The sequence below is a fragment of the Bos indicus x Bos taurus genome, chromosome 5 (genome assembly GCF_003369695.1).
Source record: "Bos indicus x Bos taurus breed Angus x Brahman F1 hybrid chromosome 5, Bos_hybrid_MaternalHap_v2.0, whole genome shotgun sequence".
In the NCBI taxonomy this organism is placed as follows: domain Eukaryota; kingdom Metazoa; phylum Chordata; class Mammalia; order Artiodactyla; family Bovidae; genus Bos; species Bos indicus x Bos taurus.
Genome location: NC_040080.1, coordinates 63,286,045 through 63,300,495, shown reverse-complemented (window position 1 = coordinate 63,300,495; position 14,451 = coordinate 63,286,045). Strand labels below are relative to the sequence as shown.

General features: G+C 47.2%; 1 protein-coding gene across 6 annotated transcripts; it reads left to right on the top strand.

Moving 5' to 3' along the window:
* The first annotated feature begins 10 nt into the window (after window positions 1-10).
* Window positions 11-13,912, top strand: PAN2 (poly(A) specific ribonuclease subunit PAN2). 6 transcript variants are annotated; one of them, XM_027542219.1, is made up of 26 exons: window positions 12-155; window positions 809-1,211; window positions 3,891-4,060; window positions 4,172-4,292; window positions 4,433-4,510; window positions 5,105-5,372; window positions 5,787-6,129; window positions 6,329-6,425; window positions 7,269-7,388; window positions 7,601-7,720; window positions 7,995-8,123; window positions 8,252-8,451; window positions 8,551-8,684; window positions 8,823-8,929; window positions 9,144-9,242; window positions 9,360-9,433; window positions 9,540-9,687; window positions 10,130-10,273; window positions 10,402-10,461; window positions 10,685-10,775; window positions 11,342-11,499; window positions 11,596-11,739; window positions 11,870-12,049; window positions 12,175-12,268; window positions 12,545-12,742; window positions 13,242-13,912. In XM_027542219.1, exons 2-26 carry the CDS (start codon window positions 930-932, stop codon window positions 13,274-13,276), a joined length of 3,594 nt encoding a protein of 1,197 aa, XP_027398020.1. In that variant the 5' UTR covers window positions 12-155; window positions 809-929; the 3' UTR covers window positions 13,277-13,912. The 6 variants fall into 6 exon arrangements, with proteins under 6 accessions (XP_027398021.1, XP_027398020.1, XP_027398018.1 ...); XM_027542217.1 differs by having other exon boundaries at window positions 10,130-10,282; XM_027542215.1 differs by having other exon boundaries at window positions 8,548-8,684; window positions 10,130-10,282.
* The last annotated feature ends 539 nt before the right edge of the window (window positions 13,913-14,451 follow it).

Sequence of the window (14,451 nt, the reverse complement as noted above, 5' to 3'; positions counted from 1 at the left end):
GAGTGCACGCCGTTTCCGTCGTAGAGTTTGGTTGAACCTGAGGCGCGGGGGAGAAGTGGGGAAACTGGAATTTCCCGCGGAGCTGACGGCGCTTGCTCTCCCCCTACTCGTTTTAATTCCACGCGCTCCAAAATATCCGCCATGGAGAAATCTTGGTAATGACCTAATCCCCGTAAGCATCCCAGGAACACATCTGACCCCTGCCCTAATCCCTCCCCTCCCCGCCGCCGAGGGAGAATTATGGGTAATTGATTTTTCTGGTTCCCCCAGAGAATTCTGGGTAACTAGTTATTTCCTTCACGTCCCCCTACCCCCCGCCCCAACTGTGGGTAACTGGCCAGTCTTATTTTCCCCTAGCGAATCCTGGGTAGCATTGCAGAGGATTCTGGGAAACTGACTTACCTTGTTCTGCCCTTTCAACCGTCTACCCCTATCCCTAATTCTGGGAAACAAGCACTTTACCCACCTCTACCTAACCCCTACCCCCACAGTTGCTGCTCCTGACATTGATGGTTCAGGGATGAACCAGGCAAGTGAGCAGCCCTGAAGGAGGGTGAAAAGGAAGTCAGGGATTAAGTTAACTAGTGGGGTCCTGGGAGTTCAGAGTACCTTAGAGGAGAAGAGCAAGGGACAACACCTTCTCCCACCTCTACCCCAGTGCCGATTACCTTCCTGCCTGTTTCATCCCCTGCCTTGTATTCTTACATCTTCTGCCTGCCTTGTCTCCGTCCTGCCAGTAAAACCTAGAACACACTCAATACAAGTACCTGGGCCTACCCGTGACTTAGCTCCCTCTTTCCCTTTGCAGGTCAGGATGTCCATTCTAGGTCCAGTGATGTCCTGCTGATTGGGTCAGGCATCCAAAGGGGCTGTGGCAAGGGAGGGTGTGTGACACGGGTCAGTCTGCTGCTATCGTCATCATCACCATCATGAACTTCGAGGGTCTGGACCCTGGACTTGCAGAGTATGCCCCGGCCATGCATTCTGCCCTGGATCCTGTCCTGGATGCCCACCTGAACCCGAGTCTGCTACAGAACGTGGAGCTGGACCCGGAGGGAGTGGCCCTAGAGGCTCTTCCAGTCCAGGAGTCAGTGCACATAATGGAAGGTGTCTACTCTGAGTTGCACAGTGTGGTGGCTGAAGTGGGTGTGCCTGTCTCCGTCTCCCACTTTGACTTGCACGAGGAGATGCTGTGGGTGGGAAGCCATGGGGTAAGAACTGTACCCCTTTGAAAGGGCTGAAAGGAGATATTGGGGGTCTCTTACCTGGTTTTAGCCCAAGAACAACTGCTTTGCAGGGAGCCAGAACTGAGTTGAGGTGATGGAGTTAGCTGGGTTTCTAAATCAAGCCAAGAGGAAGGGAGGGGAGGGAGAAGGAGGGAGTCATAGAATGTAGAGATGGATTACATCGGTGTTCTTATTCAGAAGGTATCCCACTTCTTCCACAATTTGTCCATTCCATGCTTTGATTAATCTTGATAACTACGCATTCAGTTAGTCTATAGCCATCTGAATACAGTCTCTAATGCTCTTCCTCTGTTTTCCATTTTTATAATTATAGGATGTTTTCTTTTTGACCATGCCAGCCGCTTTGGGGATCTTAGTACCCCTGACCAGAGATCAAACCCGGGCCTGGGCAGTGAAAGCATGGAGTCCTAACCACTGGACAGGCAGGGAATTCCCTAATTACAGAATGTTTAACTACTGTTTCTGCACATATTACATGGAATCATTTTGTCTTTGGCTGACTTTAATCTCTCCAGGAGCAGTTATCATTGTTCATTTTTAAAAATGTATCCATATTGCCAATATACTCGGGAGCCCAAAGATTTTGGAAGAAATAACATGGTGTCCATGGTTTATTTACTTTCCATAGGATGTGAATTGTTTTTCTGTTGGAAAGAGTGAATTTTTTGGTAATACATTCATTTCAGTAGGCACTGTCTACTGCTAGACTAGGCTCAGGGAATAAAGCTTAATAAAACATAATCTTTGCCCTCAAGGAGGTCACAGGACAATGAAGGAAAAAACCCAAGTATATGAATGTAATTTTATGGCATTTTATTTTATTTTTTATTTTTTTAAATTTTATGGCATTTTAAAAGAAACTAAAAAGTGTTTAACTTAATAATTATGAATTTGGGATATGAACTTAATAAATGCCAGTGTGAAAATACGTACTGGATGTTGGTGAGCAAAGAAGAGAATTAGAGGATCTCCAGAAGGAAGTGACACCTGAGCTCAGTCTTGAGAGATGCGTAGGAGCCAGATGAAAAAGGGGGAAATTCCGTTTTGGGAAAAGCAATGGAATAAACAATGATTCCCAAGCTAGTACACAGCTTGGTGATTGCACAGTGCAGGAACTACAAGCAGGTAGGGTTTACTGGAATGGAAGATGAAGCTGAAGAGTTAAAGACTTCTCTTCAGCCAATGTTTTTGAGCACCTTTTAGGTGCCAGACCTTGTTCTGAAGTCTCAGTTTTGAATAAGCATTTTAAAAGGCAACAGAAATATATTTATGACATATCCTTAAGAAAAATAGAATCCATAAGAAAAGTACCGTGGAGTTAGGGGGTTGAGGTATTGAAAGATGTGAGGTATTGCTGTTTTAGATATATGGTCAAGGGAAGGGCTTTCCGATAAAGGCACACTTGAGTGGAGACCTGGATGCAGGCCAGGATGTCCATTCTAATCTCCCTGGAAGGAAGGGAAGGAACCATGCAGTTGTCTGTGGGAGGACAGTCTGGAAAGCCTTATAAGCTCTGTTAAAAGAGCTTGGACTTGATTCTTTAGTTCACTAAAGGTTTTTATCCAGAATGACAAGGTCCAGTTTGCATCTTAGGTGGAGTGCTTAAGTAGCAGTATAGAGTTTGATTTAAGGAGGATGGGATAGGACTCCATGAGGTGAGTGCACAGAATTTTGTAGTAGTTCACCTAAAATGTGATGAAGCCCTGAATGAAGCACTATAGAGATTTATATGTCAGAACAGATTTGGCAAGTATTTAGGAAGTTAAATTTAAGTCGACTACCAGTGACTTACTCCACTGGGTAGATCATGGTACCATAGGGAATACAGTTAAGAAGAATTGAAATGGGGGAAAATGGTGAGTTTTCTTTAGGATGTAATGAGTTTGTGTTCTCATGGAATAGCTAAAGAGAGGCATGTGGTAGGTATTTGGATGTACAAGTCTGAAACTTGAGGCAATGGTCTGGGCTAGGGGAAAAAATCCGGTTTAAGCTGAATGTTTAAACCTTAAGAGTGGGTAAAATTAGGAAGACAAGTAGGGTGAGAAGATGGTGGGCTTGGAATAGTCACGTTTCAAGAGTGGTCATAAGGGTTGCACATAAGGAGAAGATATGAGCTAAGAGTCAGGAGAGAAACCAGGAGTGGATGATGTCATAGGAGCCAAGGGTGGCATGAGTTTCAGTCTCTCTGTTCTAGCCTGTGACCCACAGTACACATTTCCCAGATGGCTTGTGGAGATGAGGACTTGACTGTGGGACACAAGACTGCCACCTGGCCAGTGGAGGATTGGACCTGTGTCCCTAACCTTCTGAGTACTGTTCTAACAAACTGAGGCATTACCTTTTCAGCAGGGTCATTGTGAGGATAAAATGAGGTAGAGTTTATAAAAGTACTTTGTGAAGTATTAAATGAACATAAGATAGTATTCTCAGTGTTTTTATCATAACATATAAATATCTTTATATTTAAAGATACTGTATCATATTATATAAGATTGGTGCCCAGCTTTATGCCTTAGTCACTGCCAGCCAGAAAGGCCAGGCAAGAATGGAGGAAAAACTGAGCAATGTCTAGTTCTCTGATTTGTATCTGGGATAGCCTTGCCGCTCCAGTCAGGGTGTCTCTCATCTTCTCATCCACTACAGGGCCATGCCACATCATTTTTCGGCCCAACTTTGGAGCGCTACTCATCATTTCAGGTCAATGGCAGTGACGACATCCGCCAGATCCAGAGCCTGGAGAATGGCATCCTTTTTCTTACCAAGAACAACCTCAAGTATATGGCCCGAGGGGGCCTCATTATATTTGATTACCTGTAAGTGGCTTCTTACCTCTGGACTGGGGAAGGGGATCCCTTACAGAGTGGGAAGGGTAAAGGATTGGAAACTTTGGAAACCCTGGCCCCTGAGCTTTTCATCTCCCACAGGCTGGATGAGAGTGAAGATATGCACAGCCTGTTGCTGACTGACAGCAGCACTCTGCTCATTGGTGGGCTGCAGAACCACATATTAGAGATTGACCTGAACACTGTCCAGGAGACTCAGAAGGTACAAGTGGGACGCAGGCAGGGCCTGAGGTTATTGGGGGCAGTATAAACTGGAAATGCCTATGATGCTCATATGACCTTTCTGTTCCTTTGGTCTGTGGGAAGAATCATTCTCACCGGTTTCTCCCGCTTCCCTCACAGTACACAGTTGAGACACCTGGAGTCACTATCATGAGACAGACGAATCGCTTCTTCTTCTGTGGCCACACATCTGGCAAGGTGAATGACTAAGTTCCATTTTTCCTCCCACCTTGGGGCTCTGTTTCACCAGATATGTGATTGGGCTCTGTTTTTTACTCAATTCTGGGGCTCAGTAGTTGAGGAGGTGGGAGGAGTGAATTGAGTTCCTACTCAGCCATGTTATACTATGAGATTATCTTTGAGCCTGATATTTTCTGTGGTAAGTGGGGTATCTTAGAGGCAAAAGGGTAAACAAGTTCTCTTTGGGGTCCCTTCCAGATCTTGGCTTCTCTTTTTGCTTTTTTTTTGTGCTTTAATTGCCTGTATTGTGGTGCTAGTGGTATAGAACCTGCCTGCCAGTGCAGGAGACATAAGAGATGTGGGTTCGATCCCTGGGTCAGAAAGATCCCCTGGAGGAGGGCATGGCACCCCACTCCAGCATTCTTGCCTGGAGAATCCCATGGACAGAGGAGCCTGGCAGGGCTCACATAGAGTTGGGCTGACTGCAGCGACTTGGCACACACACATTGTAGAGCCTTAGTTCTTTTGGCAGGGGCCTCACAGGGTTAGGCAGATGGTGGGTCCTATTCCTGATAACAGTGCTGGCAGATAACGAAGATCTCTCTTCTTCAGGTTTCTCTGCGAGATCTCCGTACTTTTAAGGTGGAACATGAGTTTGATGCCTTCTCAGGGAGCCTGTCAGATTTTGACGTGCATGGCAACCTGCTGGCCACCTGTGGCTTCTCCAGCCGCCTTACTGGTCTGGCCTGTGACCGTTTCCTCAAAGTTTATGATCTACGCATGATGCGTGCCATCACACCACTTCAAGTTCACGTGGATCCTGCCTTCTTACGCTTCATCCCTACATATACTTCTCGTCTTGCTATCATCTCCCAGTCAGGTATGAAGGGGACATAGGATGGGATAAGAGTCGATGAATGAAAGAGGGGATCTAGGAGCAAGAAGGAGTGTACTCCCTGAAATTTTTTTGCTGTGAAAAAAGTAACCTTTCTAAGGGGTCTCAGGGTCTCACTTAGGTTTGGTAAGAGATTAGAGCTTTTATTTTCTCCCTGGATGTGAAGAGCACATATGCAAAAAATACAGGTAGAGCAGGCAGACAACTAGAGAACTGGTCTCCAGTGGGTAGCAAACCTCCTTGTGATTTATGGGAGGCACCAGATGGTATTTCCTCTTATCTCTAGGCATGGATTTGGGGCCCATCTTTTCTTGAACCAGGGGAAGAGAGTAGGAAGGGCATAACAAGATGGCTCCCTTTCACCTTCCAGGGCTCAGTGGGCTTCCTCCTCCCTCCTAGGGCAGTGCCAGTTTTGTGAGCCCACAGGCCTGGCCAACCCAGCAGACATCTTTCATGTGAATCCTGTGGGACCTCTGCTAATGACGTTTGATGTGTCAGCCAGCAAGCAGGCCCTCGCTTTTGGGGATTCTGAGGGCTGTGTGCACCTCTGGACTGATTCCCCTGAGCCTTCCTTCAACCCGTACTCCCGTGAGACCGAGTTTGCTTTGCCCTGTCTCGTGGACTCACTGCCGCCTCTGGACTGGAGCCAGGACCTACTGCCTCTTTCCCTCATCCCTGTCCCGCTCACCACTGACACGCTTCTCTCTGACTGGCCTGCTGCCAACTCTGCTCCAGCTCCCAGGTTGTACCTCCCATCTGGGCCAAAAGGAGGGAGGGGGAAAGGGCCAAGATACCAGGAGTCTCGGCAAGCCCTGTTATTATTCTCCTTCTTTCCTGATTGTTGTCTACTCTTAGTATTTTTTTTTCTGGTCCCTTGGGGATTGGGAATTGGATGGGCAGACACCACAGTCTTCAAGCCCTAGAACTATACTACATTATAGGCGAGCACCGCCTGTGGATGCAGAGATTCTGCGCACCATGAAGAAGGTGGGCTTCATCGGCTATGCACCCAATCCCCGCACCAGGCTGCGAAATCAGGTTTGTTCAGAGGGGAGAGGGTCAGCCCCCGCCCCAGCCCATTGGTGTTTCTCCTTTGTCTTTAGTAATTCTCCCTAGTTTTTGTTTTTAGTCAGTCAACAAAGGTTTTTGAAGCCTACTAAATTGGAAGTATTATACTAGGTGTTAGGGTTCAGATACATAAGAGATAGGGTCCTTGCTCTTTAGAGCTTTAGTGTTTGGTTGTTGAAGATAAGACCTATCCATGGCAGAAGTTATTTATGCTTTATCATTAAATGCTAAAGGAATGTTAGAAGCAGTCAGTGTTAGAGCTGTTTAGAGAGAAAAGGGTACTCTGGTCAGAGGCTAGACTGGTCAGAAAGGGCATACTCCACGAGGTGGGTGTTGAGCTGGAAGGATGAAAGACGGGTAAGTAGATAGTAAGGGGAGCCTTTCAGGATGAGAGAACAGTGTTAGTAGAGGTCTCAGGAGGTCTAACTGACAGGGACCATGTTGGACCGGCTGTTAGTGTTGGGAATCAATGAGAAATGAAGTTTTGAACGGGCCTGGTTGTGAAACCTTGTGCGTACCAGTGTACAGCGGAAGCAGTGCACCAAAAAGGCCATGCTGTGGGGGTTAGCTCGGTGGCGGTGTGCTGGACTGAGTGGATTGGGGTGGGGGACCCACTGTGGAAGCATCGGTATCGTCCAGCTGTGATGAGGTAGGGTGATGGCAGTGGGAATGAAAAGGCAGCGGTGGATGCCGAAAACCCCATGAAATTATTAGGTTCGGGACTTGGTGATTGCTTCAGTGTTGGAGTAAAAGGTAGGCGGGACCAAAGATCATTATACATCCAACAAGGGTACCTCTTTTTAAAAACCCTAGATTCCTTACCGACTCAAGGAGTCTGACAGTGAATTTGACAGCTTCAGCCAGGTCACTGAGTCACCAATAGGGCGGGAAGAGGAGCCACATCTCCACATGGTCTCTAAGAAGTACCGCAAGGTGCTGGGGGATACCAAGGAAGGGGCCCTCTGGGATGTGGGGGCAGGTTCCTGGGAAAGGTGGTCATCGGAGAAAGGATTGAAGGGCTCATTCAAGAAGCCTTTGCCTATCCCTCTGGACTTGGGAAGGGTCTGGGGGAAGGTTATGGTTACTGCAGAGATTTAGGGGGCTCTGAGGACATCTTCATCTTGCTCAGACTATTTCTGCCTCAGGTGACCATCAAATACTCCAAGCTAGGGCTGGAGGACTTTGACTTCAAGCACTACAATAAGACGCTGTTTGCTGGATTGGAGCCCCACATCCCCAATGCCTACTGTAACTGCATGATCCAGGTAAGGCTGGGTATTCCCACGACTGGAAGATGGCTACTGCTTTTCTTCTCTCTGGGCCCCTCAACCCCTCTTTTTCCAGGTCTCCCTAACCAAGTGGCCAAGTCCACTATAGTCTCCTCTGCCATTCTTTCTTGCCCCACAGCCTGCAAGTCCCCCATGAGCTCCTCTTCTTCAGTGGACTCAAGCTTTGTGTTCTCCACCATCTCTTAGCCTTCCCACCGCTCCTTCTCCCTGTGCCAGTTGTCCGCATCAGATCTCCTGCTCTTCCCTCCAGGTGCTCTATTTCCTGGAGCCTGTGCGCTGTCTAATCCAGAACCACCTTTGCCAGAAGGAGTTCTGCCTGGCCTGCGAGCTGGGCTTCCTCTTCCACATGTTGGACCTCTCCCGAGGCGACCCCTGTCAGGTCAGTGCCTGGAGACCTGGGACAATAAAAGGGGAAAGGAGGGGGATAGTAAGCAGGGTCATCACTCTTGCCAGTAATCACAGAAGAGGAAATAACCCTTTTCCACCGACACACTTCCTGGATTCCAGGGCAGTAATTTTCTTCGAGCATTCCGCACCATTCCTGAGGCCTCAGCCCTTGGTCTGATTTTGGCTGACTCAGATGAGGCTTCGGGCAAGGGCAACCTGGCCAGGCTCATTCAGAGGTGGAACCGTTTCATTCTCACGCAACTTCATCAAGATTTGCAGGAGCTGGAAGTACCCCAGGCTTACCGAGGTGCTGGAGGCAGGTATGGAATAGTTAAAGTCACCACGGCAGGCCCCTCTGTGACTAAAAGGGTGTCCTGACTCCCTCAGTGTGCATATCTTGCCCTGTCCACTCTTAGCAGCTTTTGCTCATCGGGGGACTCTGTCATTGGGCAGCTGTTCAGCTGTGAGATGGAAAATTGCAGCCTCTGCCGCTGTGGCAGTGAGACCGTGCGAGCCTCATCCACACTGCTCTTCACGCTCTCTTACCCTGAGGGTAGCAACAGTGGTATACCCTGCAGCCGGGGTGGGGGGGTGCTCCCCCAGGTGTCCTGAAACATCAAGGAGAAGGGTGTTGGGGGGTTCATGGTGGGGATAGGGAGGACCTGGAGTGAAGCATCCAGTTTCCCCTCAGATAAAACCGGGAAGAACTGTGACTTTGCTCAGGTGTTGAAGCGAAGCATCTGCCTGGAGCAGAATACACAGGCCTGGTGTGACAACTGTGAAAAGTACCAGCCCACGGTGAGTGGCGCTTGCCCTGGGCCAGAGTCCTGCCACATGGGGGACTCAGCTGTGGTCTCATCTGGGACAGACTAGGTCAGCACCACCATCCAGAGATCTCTAGTGGGTGGGAAGAACCCCAGTTGGAGGAAGCAGATCCAGGCCTAAACTGTTCCCGTCCAGGTTTCTTTCCCAGTGGGCCTCCTGCCATTCCTTGTTTGTTTCATTCTCTCAGATCCAGACCCGCAACATCCGCCATCTGCCAGATATTCTTGTCATCAACTGTGAGGTGAACAGTTTGAAAGAAGCTGATTTCTGGAGGATGCAGGCTGAGGTCAGGACTTAGGTTGGAAATAGGGTGCTAGGAGTACTTTTTAGTTTTCTTCCTCTTTTAACCTCCATATATGATTCATGTTCTCCGAGGAACTGGATGTTTTCTCCTTGTGTGCAGGTTGCCTTCAAGATGGCAATAAAGAAGCATAGTGGGGAAATCTCCAAGAATAAGGAGTTTGCTTTGGCTGATTGGTAGGTATTGTCTGTAGAGTGGTCAAAGGATTGAACTACCCAGTGGCCCCTCTTGTCACTGGTCAGATCTCCTTAGAACAAATTTCCAATTCTCCTGTCCTGATAGGAAGGAACTAGGCAGTCCAGAGGGCATGCTGATGTGTCCCTCCATTGAGGAGTTGAAGAATGTCTGGCTTCCTTTCTCCATTCAAATGAAGATGACCAAGAACAAAGGGCTGGATGTTTGCAATTGGACTGATGGGGATGAGATGCAGGTTGTTGAAAAACTGGGAAGAGGAGGGGGAATAAGGGAAAGAAGGTTGGGAAATTCCCTGGTGGTCCAGTGGTTAGGACTCGGTGCTTTCACTGCCGGGGGCCCTGGGTTCAATTCCCTGGTCAGGAAACTAAAATCCCATAAGCCTTGTGGCATGACCAAAAAACAAAAGGGAGAGATGGGGCAGAAGCAGGGCAAGGGAAAGGTGGAACTTTTAGTTTCCCTTAGTATAGGGGGAAAAAGAGAATAAGGCCTAGTATTCACCAGCTATGGGCTTTTGTAGAGTGACTCAGTTCAGTGCTGGGAGTCATAGTTGGGCTAGGATGGAAAGAACCCAACCTGGTCCCCTATCCCCATCCCCCAAGCTCCCTGTCCTCTATCCCCATTCCCCTTCCTTCCCCACCCTTAAACTTAGCTTAGCAGCCTGGGTACCCCCCTCACAGTGGGGCCCAGCCAGGGCAGAGGAAGAGCATGGTGTCTATGTGTATGACTTGATGGCAACTGTGGTACACATCCTGGACTCACGCACAGGGGGCAGCCTGGTGGCTCACATCAAAGTTGGAGAGACCTACCACCAGCGCAAGGAGGTGAGTGAGGTAATACAGGGCAGGAATATTCCTGGTGGTAGCCACAGTGGAATCCCAGTTCTGTCCTTATCTTGAGTCTGAGCCAGAATGCTCTAGCCATCACTTTGGCATCCTCTGTATCTCCACAGGGTGTTACCCACCAGCAGTGGTATCTCTTCAACGACTTTCTCATTGAACCTATCGATAAGGTTAGTTGTAACACATTCCATTCCCCCTTGCATCTCCCCTTTCCCTGGCATCCTCATCCTCAGTACCCAAGAGAATGCCAGGCAGATTCAGGAGGAGGGATGGGTCCTCAGTAGTAAAAAGCATTAGCAAAGCTAAATATAGCACCTGAGTCCTTCTCTCTGACTTGGGATAAAGGGGAAGAAAGGCGTATATGTCGACCATTAGGTGCTTTTTCTTTTATAGCATGAAGCTGTGCAGTTTGACATGAATTGGAAAGTGCCTGCTATCCTTTATTACATCAAAAGGAATCTTAATTCCAAATACAACCTGAACAGTAAGTAGTATAGCATAGACCCAAGGGTGTGAGCAATAAGATTCATCTTCAGGAAGAGATCTGGAAAACAGCTTATTAGGATTGGCAACCAGTGTTAGTATTTCCAGGGACAGTAGAGTGATTCTGCTCATCAGGCCTTAAATTTAGAAGCTGGGGATCCTGAGGGTGTAATGGGAACAGGTGATGAGGGGTGATATCTGAAAATGGCTAAGGTTATGATTTTGAGCTTATCTCCAAGTAAGGATCTCTTCTTTTGTGTGTGTGTGGTAATAAACTATATTATTCTAGACTTTCTTTTTTTTTAATTCTGGATTTTCTAAGGTAAAGTCCAAAGTGAAAATCTCACTCCTTTCTGTTTTTTTTTTTTTTCTTAGCATATTTCTTGATAATTTTCTGATTTGACCTGTTTGTTGGCCTGTTCTGTTCATCAGACATGATCTTTTTAGTCACATGCTTCGATTACTGGGATCACAGTGTAGACCCAGTCTGTAGTCAGCCACTCTGGTTTCCCTCCCCTGGTCACTTCCCTCTCCGCAGCCATCTGTCTTCTGGATTCTCCCCTCCAGTTAAGAATCCTATTGAGGCAAGTGTTCTGCTGGCTGAAGCCTCATTAGCACGGAAGCAGCGGAAAACACATACTACTTTTATTCCCCTGATGCTGAATGAGATGCCACAGGTTGGGGACTTGGTGGGCCTGGACGCTGAGTTTGTCACCCTTAATGAGGTAACCAAGACCAAAAGAGTGGGATGTTAGAACATAACTCTGGGGATATCAGGAGTCACAAGCATTTTTCTGGTTTCCTTATGAACTCTTATATAGGAAGAAGCAGAGCTGCGCAGTGATGGCACCAAGTCTACCATCAAGCCAAGCCAGATGTCAGTGGCGAGGATTACCTGCGTTAGGGGCCAGGGACCCAATGAGGGTATCCCCTTCATTGATGACTACATCTCTACCCAGGAGCAGGTATTAGGATGTGGATGTGCAAATGTGACAGACCTGTGCTTCTACAGAAGGTCCTAGAACCTGGGGACGAATGGCAGGGGGAACTGTGCATTTCGCTTCTTGTGTGACTTGACCTTTTCTGTATCCCTAGGTGGTGGATTACTTGACTCAGTACTCAGGGATAAAGCCAGGAGACCTTGATGCCAAGATTTCCTCTAAGCACCTCACAACTCTAAAGTCTACCTACTTAAAGCTTCGTTTTCTCATAGACATTGGAGTCAAGTTTGTGGGTCACGGTCTGCAAAAGGACTTCCGGGTCATCAACCTCATGGTTTGGGCAGGGCTCTTTTAAGAGTCTTTCTTTGTGTGGGCCCCCCAGGGTATACATTGTGTTTTGGGAAAATGGGAAATTATGGATCCCCTGCACTCAGTATCCCACTGTTTTATCCCTGGCAGGTGCCCAAGGACCAAGTCCTTGACACTGTTTATCTATTTCACATGCCCCGGAAACGAATGATTTCCCTGCGATTCCTTGCTTGGTACTTTCTAGGTGAGTTCCTCTGCCTTGTACATCCTTGTGTGGAACAACAGCATGAAAATGTGTGAGAGGCCAAGGGGAATAGGGATAACCCTAAATTACTGGTGAGAGTTACAGGTGGATTTAATTAGCTTCAGTATCCCTTTTGTGCACTAGGGATGGTGTTTGGCTCTTTCCCTTAACGGCAGTCAGGGATTTTTTGTTTATTGAGAGTGGGGATGTGAGTAGAGGACATATTCTTACCTTCCTTTACTAGGTCCCAAACTATTCCACCTCTGCTTCCCCTAGACCTGAAGATTCAAGGGGAGACCCATGACAGTATTGAGGATGCCCGCACAGCCCTTCAGCTTTACCGAAAGTATCTGGAACTAAGCAAAAATGGCACTGAGCCTGAGTCCTTCCACAAAGTTCTCAAGAGCCTTTACGAGAAAGGTCGAAAGATGGACTGGAAGGTGCCTGAGCCTGAGGGCCAGACAAGTCCCAAGAGTAAGGCCTGGGACGGGACAGGGGAAACTGGCCTGGGTGGGTTGTGAAGATTATAGCCACCATAATAAGAACAATGAAAGTGAAAGTGAAGTCGCTCAGTCATGTCCGAGTCTTTTCAACCCCATGGACTGTAGCCTGCCAGGCTCCTCTGTCCATGGGATTCTCAGGCAAGAATACTAGAGTGGGTTGCTGTTTTTTTCCTTTGCCAAATAAGAACAATGGTGATGTTAAAACAGTACCACGCCAGCCTTCTGTTTGTAATAGAAAGCACTTAACGGTTTACAAAGCACTTATTCCTTCCAATATTCAGTGAAATCAGAAATCAGTTTTATTATTGAAGCTCTCTATTGGTCCTAACCTTCTCTTTCCCAATTCTAAAAAGTTTGGGGGAGGTCCATGCCTTTTTTTCTCCTGCATTTTTCCTTCATAAGAAATGTCCCAGGTGCTTTTTCTCCTGACTCACCTTAGGAGTCAATGCTCTTGGTTTTGTCTCTGACAGATGCAGCTGTCTTCTCTTCAGTGCTGGCACTCTGACCTCATGCTCTCCCAATGAACAGCTCCCTCCCTTTAGTGTTCTGTGGCCCAGAACTGGGAGATGAGTTCTCAAGTTGGCTATACCCTGTATACTCCCAGAATTGGACTTGCTCAGGGTCTACAGATGGTGCTATTAATAGAACTGGAATGCAGCAGGATTGTTGCAGAAGGTCTAGGAGCCAGATTACTTTTTCATCCTTTGCAAAATAGTGGGCCAGAAACAGCCTGGAATTGACCCAGATAGAAAGTAATTCGTGTTCTTAATAATTATCCTGGGTAATTAATATACAGGTAAAGAAGCTCCTGGAACCAAAACGCTCAGTTCCTACTGAAGTCCCAGACACTGATAGGATACAACAGAAACTCAAGACCTAGCCTAAGTCTGGCTGCTTGAGGGTTGCCCAGAGGGGCCAGCATTTAGAGTCTGGTGGTCCCAGCAAACCAGTGTTGCCAACATCATCATTGCCAAAAGGGCCTTTGAGTCCTAGACAAAGCTTGGCTGCTGGCTTCACTCCTGCTGACAGCTGAGAAACCTGTCTTCCATCCACTCTCCTGTCCCAAGTTTTGTTTTCTTGCTATTTTTTTAAAATTCTTGTTTTAAACTGCATGTTTTGTAAAATAAAAACAAAAATATTATTGAGTGTCATCTATTTCATTAGAAATATCTGCACGTGGGGTTCTCTGACTTCAGCCTCCTCTCCTTTGTGTTGGCTTTTTATTGGGTTGGCCAAGAAATTCCTTCAGCTTTTGAGTAAAAATAAAGGACACATTTTTCATTTTCACCAATAACTTGGTTGAACAGCCATTTTGTTTCACTACCTTCTGCCATTTTTCAAGCAACTCCATAATTCCATTTTCCCAAAACTTTTCTTTTTGAACAAAGGACTGTTCCAGGTGCCTTGTACAGTCTTCCAGAGAATTGAAATTTCTTCACTAAGAGAATTTTGTAAAGACCAAAATTAATGGAAATCCAAAGGTGCAATGTCTGGTGAATATAACAGATGCATCGGAACTTCCCAGCCAAGCTGGAACAGTTTTTGCCTGGTCATCAAAGCCTTGCGTTATCCTAATGGAAGACTATGTTTTTTCTGTTAATTCAGGACACTTTTCATTGAGTGCTGGTGTCAGCTGGTCTAACTGGGAGCAGTACTTGGAATTGTTTGGTTTTCTGGAAG

Bases quoted from the DNA above. Each gene is read 5' to 3' on its own strand.
- PAN2 (XM_027542215.1), top strand. From the start codon at position 930: ATGAACTTCGAGGGTCTGGACCCTGGACTTGCAGAGTATGCCCCGGCC. The intron at 1,212-3,890 runs GTAAGAACTGTA...CATCCACTACAG, and splicing joins TGTGGGTGGGAAGCCATGGG to GGCCATGCCACATCATTTTT. The intron at 4,061-4,171 runs GTAAGTGGCTTC...CATCTCCCACAG, and splicing joins CTCATTATATTTGATTACCT to GCTGGATGAGAGTGAAGATA.